This window comes from Strix uralensis, chromosome 5 (assembly GCF_047716275.1).
Source record: "Strix uralensis isolate ZFMK-TIS-50842 chromosome 5, bStrUra1, whole genome shotgun sequence".
Classification (NCBI taxonomy): domain Eukaryota; kingdom Metazoa; phylum Chordata; class Aves; order Strigiformes; family Strigidae; genus Strix; species Strix uralensis.
The window spans coordinates 38,193,403-38,208,786 of record NC_133976.1 but is presented as its reverse complement, the minus strand read 5'-3'; the positions used below and the strand labels follow the sequence as shown (position 1 = coordinate 38,208,786).

At 42.4% G+C, this 15,384-nt stretch overlaps 1 protein-coding gene across 4 annotated transcripts in view; it reads right to left on the bottom strand.

The window, feature by feature from the left end:
* SRGAP1 (SLIT-ROBO Rho GTPase activating protein 1) overlaps positions 1-15,384 on the bottom strand; it is a 156,344-nt gene that overhangs the window by 72,726 nt on the left and 68,234 nt on the right. For all 4 annotated transcript variants that reach the window (XM_074870502.1, XM_074870505.1, XM_074870503.1 and 1 more), the window contains 2 exons: positions 6,893-7,088; positions 4,154-4,316 (listed from right to left, as the gene is read on the bottom strand). In XM_074870502.1, coding sequence (XP_074726603.1) covers positions 4,154-4,316; positions 6,893-7,088 — 359 coding nt within the window. The remainder of the gene's footprint in view (positions 1-4,153; positions 4,317-6,892; positions 7,089-15,384) is intronic.

Here is a 15,384-nt window from a genome sequence, read left to right as displayed (position 1 = left end):
TAAACAGATGCTGGTTCCTGACCCCTGGAAAAAAGAATGACAGAGAGCTCCTGGGAGAAGAAAAATAATGAAAATTTACATGTTAAGTGGGCCAGCCTAGACAGGAAAGCTGTGTACAATCAGGTATCTGAATTTAGTATCTCCTGGCCCATCAGAACATGTAAGGTAGAACCAATAGGGATCATTTCACCAAAGCAATTCAAATGTTGAGACAGATGTATAGATGCACACAAAAGGAAGAACGAGCATGAGGAAGAACAGACAGTGAGACAAGGACAAGGTACAAAGACCAAGGCTCACAGACACCCCTCATCAGTACATTTCATATAGACCAACGCTGGTACTGCATACACCTTTTATAGAAGGACGAGAGAAAGGAGTTGCTACAGACTCGTGACTTTGTGCTGCATCCCACATAGGAGACATCAGCAGGAGAGGGAACAAAACAATACTCTACTGGTAAGCATGGCCAGGAAATATGAAAATTGTTTGATCTTTTCATTACTATAATTCAAGCTGGAGCCAATCTTAGGACAGCATACAAACAGTATCCCTCTAGAAAATGCTGGGCTCACTTCATGGAAAAGTTTCATTTGAGGACCTACATGCTCACCAGAGAGATGGAAAAAGACTGCAAGGGCTACCACTGAGAAGCAGAACGGGCAGCCTAATCCTCTCGGGAGGAGACAGGGGGAGAAAAAAGAGGGACAGAAAGAGCCAAGAAGCTCAGAGTGACTTTGCTGTTGTCTCCCTGTATCTTGCTTGTGAACAATGGGGCAATCCACTCTGAGACACTCTCCCCTTCTGCAACACGCAGATTGGTGGTTCACAGCAGAACAACGGAGATCTCTGATTATGCACTTGGTGTAGTTACTCTCCAGACTTGGAAGTGGAGCTAAAGCACCTCTGAAGATGCAGAAGTTGCTGCTGCAAGACCAAGGGAGAACTAAAACAAGATGATAATAGTGATGCATAACACTATTAGGTTAATAAACTGGAAGATATATAATTAAATCATCTAATTATTGAATATAGAGAAGCTTGATTAACTGGTATTTGGAAATTACTTAGACATTAAGTGCTCCTATATACAATGCTGTGAGAGCCAATGGAGTACAGATATGTTAGATGGGTGTATTTCCTGCACTTGACCATGAACTGCAGTAAGATATTAAGCATGCACTTGTTAGCCTTTATTTTTGAAATCTTCATATTACAACTGCTCTTATTATTTACATTTATTACTTAAGAGAGAGGGCACATATTTTACAGAACAGTATGATGAGACTCCAATGTAGAAGTATCTGCAGGATATGGTTTGTCTCTACTTTAAGTCTGTGAACAGTGAACAAATCCCACATGCTTTCATAGGGATGACACCCATTGAGACTGATTATACTTTTCTCCAACAGAATTTTATTCCAAATCCAGTCTTTTTAGAAGCAACCTACAGAAAGTGACAGAAATTGGTTAAAAATATTCTATTTGATGTTTACAGATCTTCATCAAATTCCATGCCATTTTCTTTACGGAGAATACAGTTTTGATGGAGGAGAGTGTTGGATGTCACCTTTCTCATTCTATGTGCACCTTCTCTTTGCTCCTGTGACCTCCCTCCTGCAAGGGGGACTGCAGCACAGGACATGTGTATTTTGCATCTAAGCTCTTTCTGTTGCCTTGTGGACATCCATTAAACAGTCCTGAGACAGTCTGGGACATACCCTAAGTTAGACTGGTCACTCACACCTGACAGAAATTATCACAGAATCATAGAATGGTTTGGGTTGGAAGGGATCCTTAAAGACCACTATGGTTGAAGTTGCCCATTTGGACTAAACATAGTCATCGACATCTTATGTTCTTCATCAATAAAGCAAGACAATTTGCTAACAGCTTCACCTCCTGCACAGGTCTTGGTTTTCTCTCTATCCAACATTGTTCACCTCATTTTATAACTCCCTTTGCTTTTCACAGAGGAGAAACTGGAGCTTCATCATCATTCAAGGTATAATCAGTTCTGCAGCTGGGAAGTAACAGCAAATAAATCACCAGTACTCTGCAGCAAGTACCCCAGCAAGAACTGTGCACACTGGGACTCAGTGGAAATACCAACCTCCTCCAACAAGTATTGATTCCTGACACACTGTCCTAAAACTGTGCACTCAGAATCAATACTGATGAACAACCACTGTCATATTGAGGCCACATGCCCAAGAAGCTCACTTACACCATGCCGAGCTGCCACGTGTCTTCCTGCCACCCCCACCCCCTCACATTGCCAGCCTGGCTCAGATCCCTTCACACAGCCTTTGGTGAGCTCACTCTGCCCATGCTCCACCTCAGCTAACAGCTGTTTGATGTGACACTGAGTGTCAGCTGGCAAACCCTGCTAAAGGTACCATAGGGCTGCTGAGGATCTGGGCTCCACTGATGTGAGCTCCAGGTTACGCACAGCAGGACTCCCTCCATTTCCTTTCTCTCCTTTCCTCTGTAGAAGATCCAAGTTAGGAATAAAAAAGCAAGAGCAGCTGCTTGCTCTTCTTCAAGAAAGCTATGCTAGAAAGAGAAAATTTGAAATGTTGCACATTCCTGGGCACAACATAGAGGAAAAAGATGAGTCTGTCAGGAAGATGGGACAATATGGTTGTTAATGCACTGAAAATGTCCACGTATTTTCCTCCTTCTGAGAGACAAACTGCAGCAATCTCCATTAATAAGTTATGAGAGAATAAAGAAGGACACACATGTCTCTGCAGAAAACTTTATCTAGATAATTTTGTACAGTCCATCTGGAGAGAAGGGAAGGAAAGGCAAGATTTCCAGTGCTAAAGAACTGAACCATGCTGAAAGCAAACAGGCTAGTCTAATAATACATACCTAGTGAAGAAGAGATTTCTGAGATATGACATGAACAACTGAAAAGCTACTCCAGATTCAATACTGAAAAATTTCTACTGGTCCAAGCAAGTCTGAAATATCTTCACATAGACAGTACCGAAGCATGCTCAAATTGCTTTTCCTATTTTTTCGACTTCTGTAGTAATCTTCCATATTAGTAAGTTTAGTGGTTTGTGAACTATAGTTTTATGCATCAGACATATTATATGAACAGACCATTACTGAGAAACTATAAATTTCAACTCTATTACTATTACAGGTTTTAATGCACACCAAGACATTTGATTCATGTTTTTACTTTTTTTATCCTCCAAGTACAATCTATGTGCTCCCTAAATGATTCTTCTCCCTATTCCAATGCTATCTGTCTAGGATTGTGGTCAGGTATATGTGAAATCAGTTCCCTATTTTGAAAACATTAATCTGGTACCCTTGCCATCATTCAGTCATACACTTTACATTCTGTAACCTTTATTCATTTTGAACTCTTCTTTTGTTTTTGCCTACCAGCATCACACTGTGACTGACGGATATGCATTTATAATCTATTTTTATTTCAGAACATTGTAACAACAATGACTGCAAACACATTGCACAGATCTCGAACTAAGGCTGCCTACAGTGCTTGCTTAGCACTAGAGGGATTTATACATTGTATGTGTTATGAAAACACATAATGGGCATGTACAAGGACAAACGTACAGAGACAATGCTTAAATGATTTAATAGAAGTAGTTATGTTATCAAAAGTGTATGTTCATATTTAATATTGGGAAGTAAAGGAAACACTTTTGGGAGAATTGCAGCATAAGCTACCATCTTTATGTCAAGGCACTACAAGGCACACCCTACTTTGGCTTGAATCCGTTTCTCTCATGATAGAGTTACAATGAAATACTGTTTTTACAAATAATTCGTTAATACAGCATTACTATTTTGGGAGTCCTAAGTGAAAACTGTTTCCTTTCTGCATGGGTAGACAAGCGTGCTTTTGAGAGAAGAACAGGTTTTTTCCCTTCCTTTTGGATATTTGCGATTCAGCTCTTAAGGTCACCAGCATATACAGCAGGTTCCCAGGCACTTCAGCACTAAGGATTTGCTCCGTAAGAACAGTCATGAAGAATTTATATGTGTGCTAAAACAGATTTTAGGCTATGTGTGCTGAATTTTCTCCTCAAATGTTACCTATTAGGACACTTTTGCCTCTCTCATGCATTTTACAAGCTCAGCTGGAGGACTGCAGGAGAGGCATTACCTTCTTGAACATTCTGGTGGAGTCTTCGCTTATCTGCATGAACCGCATGATCACGTTGTTCAGGTAGATATCGCTCAATGTCGCATGGTCTTTGCTTTCTCTTCTCACTTGGTTCAGGAGTAAGTACCAGCAATTCACTGGCGACAAGAGGTTCTGGTCTTTCCTAAGGAGGAGATACACACATGTATTATGTATAGCAATGAAAAAGTTACATTATTAATGCAAACATCTCTCTGACATTTACAGTCATAACTTGTTATGTAACAAGTGTGTCTGGCTGCTTCTGAACAGTCAGTCAATCCATTCTTGGAATAACTTGGGTTAGGCAACCTTCAGATCACTTTCAAGACACATTCTACAAATCCCATGAGGCATGGATACAAAAGTATAGAAAAAACATAAGGATTCAGAACACTTCAAGTCACCTGAGAGTATAAAAAAAATCTTACCACAAAGCTTACTGATGGAGTACATGTAAATATTCAAAATCAATAAAGGTCACTGCTGAAAGAGTAACAGTAATTAATTTTTGACATTAGAAATAAACAAGCACTGCAAGAGTAACCCAAATCCTTCATGCGCAAAATTGCAGGTGTAGCTGTTTCACTGCAATGGATTTGTATAACTGCTATAAAAGTAGAAGGAAATGTCACAAGCATACATATCCTGTGATCAGCATTCATAAACTCACAACACTCATAAATACACTGCTATTGCCAGTCCCAGATGGTTCAATTACAAATCAAACAGCACGACTGGACTTCTTCCACAGTAGTTCAGTTCTGAATTTCCTTGACAGACTTTTTGCATTGTAGGGCCCACTCCAGGCTTTTAGTGTTGCAAAAACTGAAATCACAGATGAGTTCTCATTTCTTTTACACAAAGCAAAATAAAAATACATGTAGTTCAACAGCTATTTCACAGACAACAAAAACCTATTTATACAATTTGCCTTATGATTTTATTGAAATTTTAATTTCAAGTTTGCCTTGCAACTAAGTGCTCTAGAAACTTGCTGCTCTTTTTTTTTTTTTTTTCTCTTGTGCAGAGATTCTCCTATAGTCAAAGGGATCAAGCACATGAAGATAAAACAGCCAGAGGTGGTGATGAATTGAGGGAGAAACTCCTTCAACTCTTGGTAAATTGTTCTAATAATTAACTATTCTCACTGTTAGAAATATGCCTTTTAACTCCTCATCTAATTATCTACCTTTAGCTTTCACCCTCAGAATCAAAACAACAATGAATGATTAACAGACAAAAGCCTTTTCTTAATCATTTGCTATGAATCAGAAGTGAGTTATGGAATCTTGCCATTTTGTTTGAGATGGACATCTTAACAGTGTTACTAACAAGCAAGGAGCTTCAGGGTTTTATCAGCCAGGTCAGCCAAAATTGAGCAGCCCTGAAGGTCCCTGCTGACATTACTTGGTTCTCACTGCTTCTGCATGCCCCAGAGCCAACCCCACACACCTTCCTGCTTGTTTCTCGGGTGGGGGGAATGGTGGGAAGAGCACAGTTAAAGTGACTTCTGCTGCAACATCTTCTCAAAGCAGAGAATTGCAGAACAAAGCCAAAGGCAGGACTCCAGTCATAACCCTTGTGCACATCTGCCAGTCTGAATTTAGCATGTTTAAGAACGAGGAAAGATTTCTCTGCACAAGGCAAAAAGATTTTGCCACAAACTGAATAAAAGCCAGGGCTCTCTCTGAAGTGGTGACATATGCACACATTGGTTATTTCAGAGAATCATTGAATCACTTAACTGAATTTTAAGAAATATATATTACTGCTCTTTGAACTCTGCAAGCTGTATTTGGATTAACCTTTTCTTTGCCAGATGTGTTTGGAAAAGACTTTTGTACTGAAACAAAAGCTTTATCTGGGTATCTCTAGCACAGCACTGGCTGGACAGTCAAAAAAGGCACTTGTTTTCAGTCTTACAAACACAAAATATTGGTTTATGCCCCTGAGCATAACAGGGCCAGGCAATTGCACTCATTAATCAACTCAAATCAGGAAAATAACCAGATGAGACCATGCCAGCAAGTAATGCATTTGAAACACTTTAGAAACCATGCTGATGCATGTTTTGCCAGATACTACCTGACCACTTTTGTTTTGCACACAAATTACTATGCCGTGAAAGGGATATATTAAATTGTAAGCAAAGCATAACATTCACATCATCTTCATTTCCAGGAATAAGAAGGGTCAAGAGGCAGCACAAGTTCACATGCAACAACAAATAAAAATAGTTTTCTTTCTTAATGCCTTTTTTGCCAAAATTCTTGTCCCCTTTTTTTGTAATGGTGATTGACCTTTATTAGACACTTTCAAATCCTATCAACTCCACTGCAACAGATGAGCACACAGCTTTGAAGCCCTTTTGGGGCTCTGCATCTCTTCTAGATACTGGCTGTATTTTGGGTGGTTTAAATTCCATGTGGTAGGTTAGGGATAACATTTGTGCAGCTTACCTTTTAAGAAACTGAAACCACTTGTCAGAAGCTTACATGAATAATTGCAGAGGACCAAATCAACAAAACAGTATTTAGGCACCCGTCTACCTTCAACTGCAATGAGAGCTACTATGCTGCTAAACAGGGGTGGGAATTTTAAATATGCCTTTGAACCTGGGCTCAACCTAGCAGTACTCAAAACCAGCAGAAGCAAAGAGCGGTATAGCACTCCAGCACTGGCTAACATGGGGGCGAGGGGGAAGAAAATCTCTCTTACTTGTACTGCTGATGATCCTTTGTACTTCTTGTTTTTGCCATGAACCTCTCTGCCAGTTTTTCCAGGTTTCGGGAATACTCCATCTCTATTTCCGACTTCTTGCGGAAGAAATCCTGCAGATCCTGAAGAAGCTGAACTCTCATTTCAGTCTGTTGCTCCAGGCATTTCTGCTGCTCGATGAGTTGAGCTCGGATCTCTAATGAAAGAAACACATATCCACTCAGGTCAGTGAAAGCAAATGAGAATTGAGTGTTACCAAACAAAATTACAAACACTCCAGCGTACTTCAGCCTTACAGCTGCACCAGCTGGATCTGTATTTCAGGTCCTGTGGTGGGATGCAACAGTGGCAGCTCTCACTTCTGCCACCATACGCTTATGCCCCAGCATCCTCCCACCCACTGTCAGTCTCACAAAGGGCTATGTCAGGGGATCAGGATTCTGCTGGGCTCATGTGAGCAGAAGACCTCCCTCCTCCTTCCTCTCTCATCCTCTTCCTGGCCTCTGGCATTAGCACACCTGGCTTGGAGTGATCTCCTTGCAGGAGGTGGTGTGCAACCATTTGAGCAGCAGCTCCTTCTGCTGTCCTAAAAAATGACAGGATAAACAAGCAGCCTCTGGGCCAGGATCGGCCTGCTGACTGCCAGGTGGACCATGCTGCTTGGTATCATCATGTATATCATGGAAACAACCTTGTGATAAACTCTGGAGGTATTATCCACCATAACTGTGCACAGATGAGCTTGTGTATTTGCCTTACCTCTGCCAGGGCGGGAACTATAGTGGTGTACTATACATGCGTTCACCACTATTTTACAGCAAATACAGAGGAAAAAAGTGTACCTATATTTAGAATTAGCTATTTTAAAATTTGCACAAGGTTCCAGAGACTGTGGTATATTTATTAACTTAAAATAAAATCAGTCAATTTAGAAGAGACTATATGCTCATAGTTATCATCTAGAGTAACAGGGGAAAGCCTCCACATGTCTTCCCACTATTTGTCATATGCACAACTGCTATGTGGTAGGGTTTTTTGGTTTTGTTTTAGGGTTTTATTTAAGCACTTTTATTTCTTGAGTGCTAAGCAGTTAATCACATTCTGGAAACACTTAGTCTAAAAACATCCCTCTGGTTCTTTTGAGAGACTGGTTCATTAGAGTTTTGTCAGTTGCCGAGGCACAGTGTAATCTAATATTGTGGAGTAAACATAGGAGTAAACATTTTGTGACCATAATATACGTATATATTTTTTAAACAGTTTAATGCTATAACAAGGACTTATCAATAGCAAAACAACATGTCAGAAGTGATGTCCATGCAAATGCAAAATTGTTGTGAACTACTTGATTCCTAATGATGTAACCATGCTGTGGGCAAGATGATGCTGGAAATCTTAAATGCCTCACTGGTTTGAAAGAGAAAACCATTCTAAAAACCACTGCTAACATCACAGGGAACTGCAAATCAGTAAGTAGTAATAATACTGCAAAAAATTATCTGATGCAACTAGGGACTAATGCATCCTTACTGATCTTAAACCATGTATGAAGGCAGAGATCCACTCTGCTGGGATTCAAATGTGTATACTGAAATAAGGTAGTATGAGCACAGAAAACTGTTAAGCCAATATATTTACTGGAGGAGGAAGACACTGAAGTATTTTCTTCCAGCTCTCTTTTGAGCTACCAGCTGCTGTGTTAATCATTAATGAGACCATCCATTTTTATAGTCTGGGAGGTGAATGAAAAAATTCATGGTTTAGTTTTCATTTCATTTCAAACCAGTTTGTTGGAAAAGGATAATGCTAATGCCTCCAGCAAGGATGAGCCACTCTAGTACAACACTGTATCAATGACATTCATGTACATAGAGGAGAAAATCACATCAGAGCTGGAAGGCTATTAACAGAAACAAAAACCCAAGACTGCTTTTTTGGTTGTCCACTACTTTTAATATTGCAATCATGGAAAATTCCTGCATATAGTAAACCAGTTGTACAGATTCACTGATCAGAAGCAGCAGTTTTGCCCATAAGCTGAAGTTTTCATAGAAACCTAGAGCCACAGAATGGTTTGGGTTGGAAGGGACCTTAAAGATCACCCAGTTTCAACTCTCCTGCCATGGGCAGGGACACCATCCACTAGACCAGGTTGCTCAAAGCTCTGTCCAACCTGGCCTTGAACACTTCCAGGGAGGGGGCATCCACAACTTCTCTGGGCAACCTGTTCCAGTGTCTCATCATACTCACAGTAGAGAATTTCTTCCTTATATCTAATCTAAATCTACCCTCTTTCAGTTTAAAGCCATTCCCCGCCTTGTCTTATCCCTACATGCCCCTGTAAAAAGTCTCTCTCTGGCTTTCTTGCAGGCTCCATTTAGGTACTGGAAGGCCGCTATAAGGTCTCCCCGAAGCCTTCTCTTCTCTGGGCTGAACAACCCCAACTCTCTCAGCCTGTCCTCATAAGGGAGGTGCTCCAGTCCCCCGATTATCTCTGTGGCCTCTTCTGGACCCACTCGAGCAGGTCCATGTCTTTCTTATGCTCTGGGGGCCCCAGAGCTGGACACAGTACTGCATGGTGGGGGTCTCAGGAAAGTGGAGTAGAGGGAGAGAATCACCTCCCTCGACTTCCTGGCCACACTTCTCTTGATGCAGCCCAGGATGCAATTGGCTTTCTGGGCTTTTCATCCACCAAATCCTTCCTCTGCAGAGCTGCTCTCAATACACCCATCGCCCAGCCTGTATTTGTGCATGAGATTGCCTCAACCCATGTGCAGGACCTTGCACTTGGCTTTGTTGAACGTTTGCACGTGAGGTTTGCACAGGCCCAGGTCTCCAGCCTGTCAAGGTCCCTCTGGATGGCATCCCTTCCCTCCAGCGTGTTGACTGCACCACACAGCTTGATTAAATACAAATCCATGTACATGGTCCCTGTACTTTGGCCTTCTCCCTTTCCCACTACAGATTTTCTACCAGTTACTTTAAAAGCAGAGCTCTGTACAGAGCAACTACGTTCTGGTTATTTTGTAGGTCAGTGGATCTTGCTGCTGTAATTCTCCCTTTTTAGGCAGGCTTTTACCATAGCAACAGGAAAGAGAAAGAGAAAGAGAAATAGGAATATATGAATAGAGATACAAGAAACAATGAACAAGGGACGACAGATACAATATGAGAAATTGCATTAGCTTTCTGATGCTGTCTGGATTTCCAGTGGACAGTAGTGGCTTCCTCCAAACTTGTATATTAGAAAACAAAATTGGAGCATGATCTCTGAAAGCTGATGGTGGCTGGAGGTGTCCAAGCTCTAAGCAAGGTAAGTAAAGTAAGGTAAGTTACGGGTACAGGGGAACTGCAGCTTTATGAAGGAAGTTCCACAATTTCTGGCTATTTGTGTCTCGGCAAAGAGAAAAAACTTGCTGGCTCCAAAAGGCTGAGCCTCTGGCCTCCCACTGGAGAAGAAAAAGGGGAGATGCACATCCCACTTGTGCCAGCTGACCAGTCTGTCCAGAAGAGACTTCAGCGTAGCAGCTCTCCTTCCAGTCTTTCATGTCCTTCTGCTCTTGCACTTTTTAATTCTTTTACTAATAATGTGTGTAACGCCATATGGCAGGCTGAGTAGATGGCAATGAATAAGAAATCAGATCAGCAAATGCTGTGATTTTCACTTCCTGATAAGAGAAAGCTGTGGATTTAAAAAAAAAAACCCACCCACCCTAACAAAAAACCCCCAACAAACATTGACATAACAGCCAGCCAGCCTGAGCAGCTGTGCATCACAAAGTCCCAACTGTCCAAGTACTATTAACTAACTACGGAATGGGTAGCCTATGTTAGTTATGGAAAAATGCACCAAGGCAATGTCTTCTTTAACCAATCCACATGTGTGATTTCCCTAGGGCTACATAGAGTGGCACGGAAAATTGTTGCACTGTATTCAAAGAAGTAAATACCCAATATGCCGAGAAGGTGCCAAGTTAAAAACTAGCAGAGCCCAAGCTCCACAGATACAGAGACAGGTGCAGCAGGCAACAGAAGGGTGCCTGTCTTTATTTTGCTGGCACATTTAAATTCAAAGTCGAACTGATACCAGCTGTAATGGACAATGACATTGTCCTATTTTGCTCTTCGGGGTGGCTGATGTCAAATGACTGTCAGGCTATTTTGTGCCAAGAAAACACATGTTTAAACCCTGGACGAATTAACACCTTCTTCTCTGTACAGCAGCTTTGAGTCATCCTCACTGGCCCTCTGGCCAAGGGCTGGTTCAAAAGGAATCCCACCCATTTACACACTGCAGCTTGAACAGTCTGAATTCACATCAAGCATAAAAAAAAAGCCCTACCCTTTGTCCAGGATTTGCACACACGACCAAACCAAGGAAGCAGCTCATGTAATTAAATCAATAACCTCTGAGTAAAGTTTTATTTCTAAAGATTTTCATCCTAAAAATTATTTCAATTATGCCCTCATTGACACCATCCTCTAGAATTACTGCATTAAGTACAAAATTAGGTTTTGTTTGTGGCAGCCTTCAAGATATAACTCTAACCTTTCAACAAATCTTTATTTTCTTCAGACAAGAGGTTAAATCAGTGCACTATGAAAAAACAAAAAGAGACAAGACTATAGCTGTTTTGAGAGTTAAGTACAGAGTGGATGAAGCTGAACTACTGACATCATCCAAATCATAATCAGAAATAAACTCATCAAGGTAACCTCTTTGCACACAATACAGTATTACAAATAATGTCTTATCTAGCACTGCAATAATACACCCTGGAGAAGATATGTTCAACCAGTTATAGGCGAGTGCCACACCTGAAAGCACCCATGGTGAGATATACTGCAATGTGACACACAAGGATGGTGCTGACCACACACCAGCAAGGAACAAAACTCGTCATCTTCACTTCCACACACACCAAAGCATCAGGCTCCATCAAACATCCCAAAAAGCTATGGGAGACCCCCTCCTGATCTCAGAAGTCAAACACCTCATAAATACACAGTATTAATCAAATTAACCCACTGCCAGACCAACACTTTGCATGCAGACTGTCACCCCGCCACAACACTCCCCAGTGCAACGCCCACATCCCTGTCCTGTGATGCCGCAATGCTCCTGCTGCACTGCACTAGGCTGTGCCTAGACCTGTCAGCCCTTGGAGACCTTCCAGGACCACCATGAACCCTCATTACCAACTCTCGACAAAAGTAACTCTAATGAACGCTTTGTGGTGCTGTTACACACCTGCTCAAAGCTGCTTCCCACTTGACCTACCCCTAGAGCTGTCCCATTTAAGTGGAATTAACTTCTGTGCTCACAGAGCAGCCTTGCCATAGCTTTTGGTGTCTGCTGAAAGCTTTGGAAGGTGCCACAGGGCCAGACACCTCTCCCTGGTCACCCACTCAGCTGCACTGCAAGCCTCCCACCTGCTCCCTCAACCCTGCCCAGCAAAGAGCTATATTTAAGTCATGATTACAATACACAAACTACGCAGACACATTAATCCAGTAGCGTTAAAGGATAATAATACAAACTGCCTCAGGGTCCCATCCTGTGAACCATTACAAAGGCAAGTAGCTCATCAGAAGTATTTGAGAGTACAAATAGGCTACAGAAAGGCATAGTTATGTTTGCAGGTTTTATCTGATTGGGTAACTTCAGACAAAGCTGTATCACCTCCCATCTTTCTTTAAATACCTTCTTCACAAAAAATTTAAGATTTTAGATTAGTTTTAAAACACTCAGAAATGTCTCATCAAATCCACTAAAGACAATACATGGTATCTTAGACTTTGTATTTCCAAACCATTACAACTCAGTCACTTTTTCACCCCAGTGAGGTTTCAACACACATATCCCTCATTCTCACATTTATGATATCCAGATCATATTTCATAGGAAAAGATTCAGCCTTTAAATTCAGCCTAGATACCATCTGACGACCAACATGCACTTGCAATTAAGCAGATATTGGAGCATTAACCGTCTTTCAATTCCTCCTTGAAGACACTTGTGTCTTACATGACTCGCACTGCACCTCAGTTATTTAGCATAAGAATGGCTCATGTCTGAGTCTGCTGCTAGAAGCTGGTGTGCTGCACTGCGGGACTGATCTTTCCAGTTTCATCCCAGCCTTCTGACTTTGTAAGAACCTGCTTTTGGCTTCTCTGTAGTGATGGGCAAAGCTTTGGTCCAGCTGAATGCAGTTGGCCAACATCTGCAGTTTAGGTTTTGTTTCAGGAAAGCGCTTAGCTCCAGCCCACCGAGGATGCTGACAGCAGAGAAACTGCAGCAGGAATCACTAAGAGGGGCCTGGAGATGCCCTTGTGTACAGTTAGTAGTCTGTAATGCCACATCACCCCTAGGATCAGTGCTCCCACGCCTCCCAGGGACATTATCCTTCCTCTTAACAGACAAGAAGATAACGATGATGAGAGGTATCAGCCCTGTGGTGGGTTCTCTGGCCCAGCTGCTGATACTCCTCTCTGAGATACACAGCCTAAAGGTACTAGTGCTGGACAAGCTCTTATTTCGCAGAGCCATGGCTAGAAAGCTATTTAAGAGCTTCTATGACAAATGGCAAGGGAAGCTCTGTGGTCAGCAGGGAGTCTGGCTCACGCTCTCTTCCAGGTCCTCGCTGCCATTTTCCTTGACCACAAGCAGGAAATTCCACTTCAAAAGCCAGGAAATTCCACCAGCCTGACAGCTGAGGAGAGATGTTGGGGTGAGGATCTGCAGGGCTGCTGCAGAAATGCTTTTAAATAGATCATGACCCTGTCCCCACAACATTAACTTTCTATGACAGACTAGTGGAAATCACTTCCCTGTGTTTAACCTGCAAGTAAGAAGTGTGGCTGCATCGACAGTGATGCCCTTGAGCTTCTGAAGGCAGGACTTCTGTGGATTTTGTTCTACCCCCTATCCGATTTCACTTAGAAAACTGAGCATACAGCCTTACACAGGTTCCCACTTAAAGTGAAACCTATGCAATGCACACCCCAGCTCTAAATTTACTGTTTGACTTTGTGCCATTTCCCAGAGAATTAATTTCAGACTTTTTGTTTGTTTGGGGGTTTTGGGGGATGTGGTTGAGGTTGCCTTAGACAGAACACATCTCCAGGCTGTAGTAGCCTGTGAATATGGATGGGGAGTGAGAATCATGCCTGGTATCTGAAGGGCTGTACAAAGGGTCAGGAATCTGAAGCCCCTGTTGACATCTGTCAACCCCTTCAAAAACGGTAAACCTCGTTCATTCAAGCACTTTGGCACACTTAAAAACAGTCCTCATGCAGCCACTAGCAGGAAAACTGGTGTAGAAGCCATTTGCAGGATGAAGACAGGTCACTTCAGTTATCGTGCTGAAACAAAGAGAGAAGAGAAAGAATGAATTCTCTCCTGTTGCAAACTTAATTCTACACATTCAAGCAAACACACTCCTACCTACTGCAGCCACAGACTGAGCAACAATATGCCCCCAACCAGCACCGTGTTACTGGCGGATCCCAGCGGATGGGATCCAAAAGGGGTGGCTGCATTAGGGCACTTTCCATCTTCCAGTTCCCCTTGAAATGGGAAGACGTGTCTGGAAGAGCCAAGAAAACCTCTATATGTAGCTGAAGAAGTTTTTCTTCTTGTTGTTTTTGGACTAACGCCCTCCTGCTATTCACAGCCACAGCTGCTGGTCACTTGGCTGCCTACAGTCCGAGCCTGAATGGAGGGCTGTGCGCCAGTTCACAACTTGGCAGGACACTTCTTGCCACAGCGCTACTGCCAAGTGACCGTGGATTTAAGCAGGCAGTCTGCCTGAACTACATTTTGAGTGCCAGTGCTTTTGCGGCAACTGCTCCTTTGCACCCATAAGTAAGTGCTGGCACTACGTCCTACCAAACCTTGAGCATGTCATACTTTGTCCTTCTGGTCACAGGAGCTGCGACTCTTGAGAACAAAAACTTCTATCCCTCATAGGATAGGAAACTTTGTTTTGCTCAACAGGAAAATCCCAGCTCCTCCCAAAATACCAACAACCAGAAGAGAAGAGAGCAAAGCACAAGATGCCTCCCCTGCCTCAATGGTCAGATGTAAGGTCTTTCACCAGTGTGATCCAGCCCTCACCTCCCACTGCGGAAGCAGATGCTCTCCTACAATCCAACTGCCCCACCTCCAGACGAGCAAATCAGCTCTGCAAACAACCAGCACACAGAAGAAGAGCAAAGAATCCACATCAAATAAGCCCCAAAACACATTTAAGAAGAATAAAACAAAGCAGAAACTACCCCAACTAAGGCATTCATGGCAAAGGTCTGTAGCCTGGGAGAGGAAAGAAAAGAGAAGAAAAAGAAGAGAGACAGACAAGGAGTCTGTGCACATCTTTGTCTGCCAAGCAGACAGGCGATCATGCAGTAGGTGTCTAAAAACCCATTTAGGTCATCTCAACTGTCAAGTTCTATGTGACAACTTACTCTGAAGCTTCTGAAGGGCTTCAACC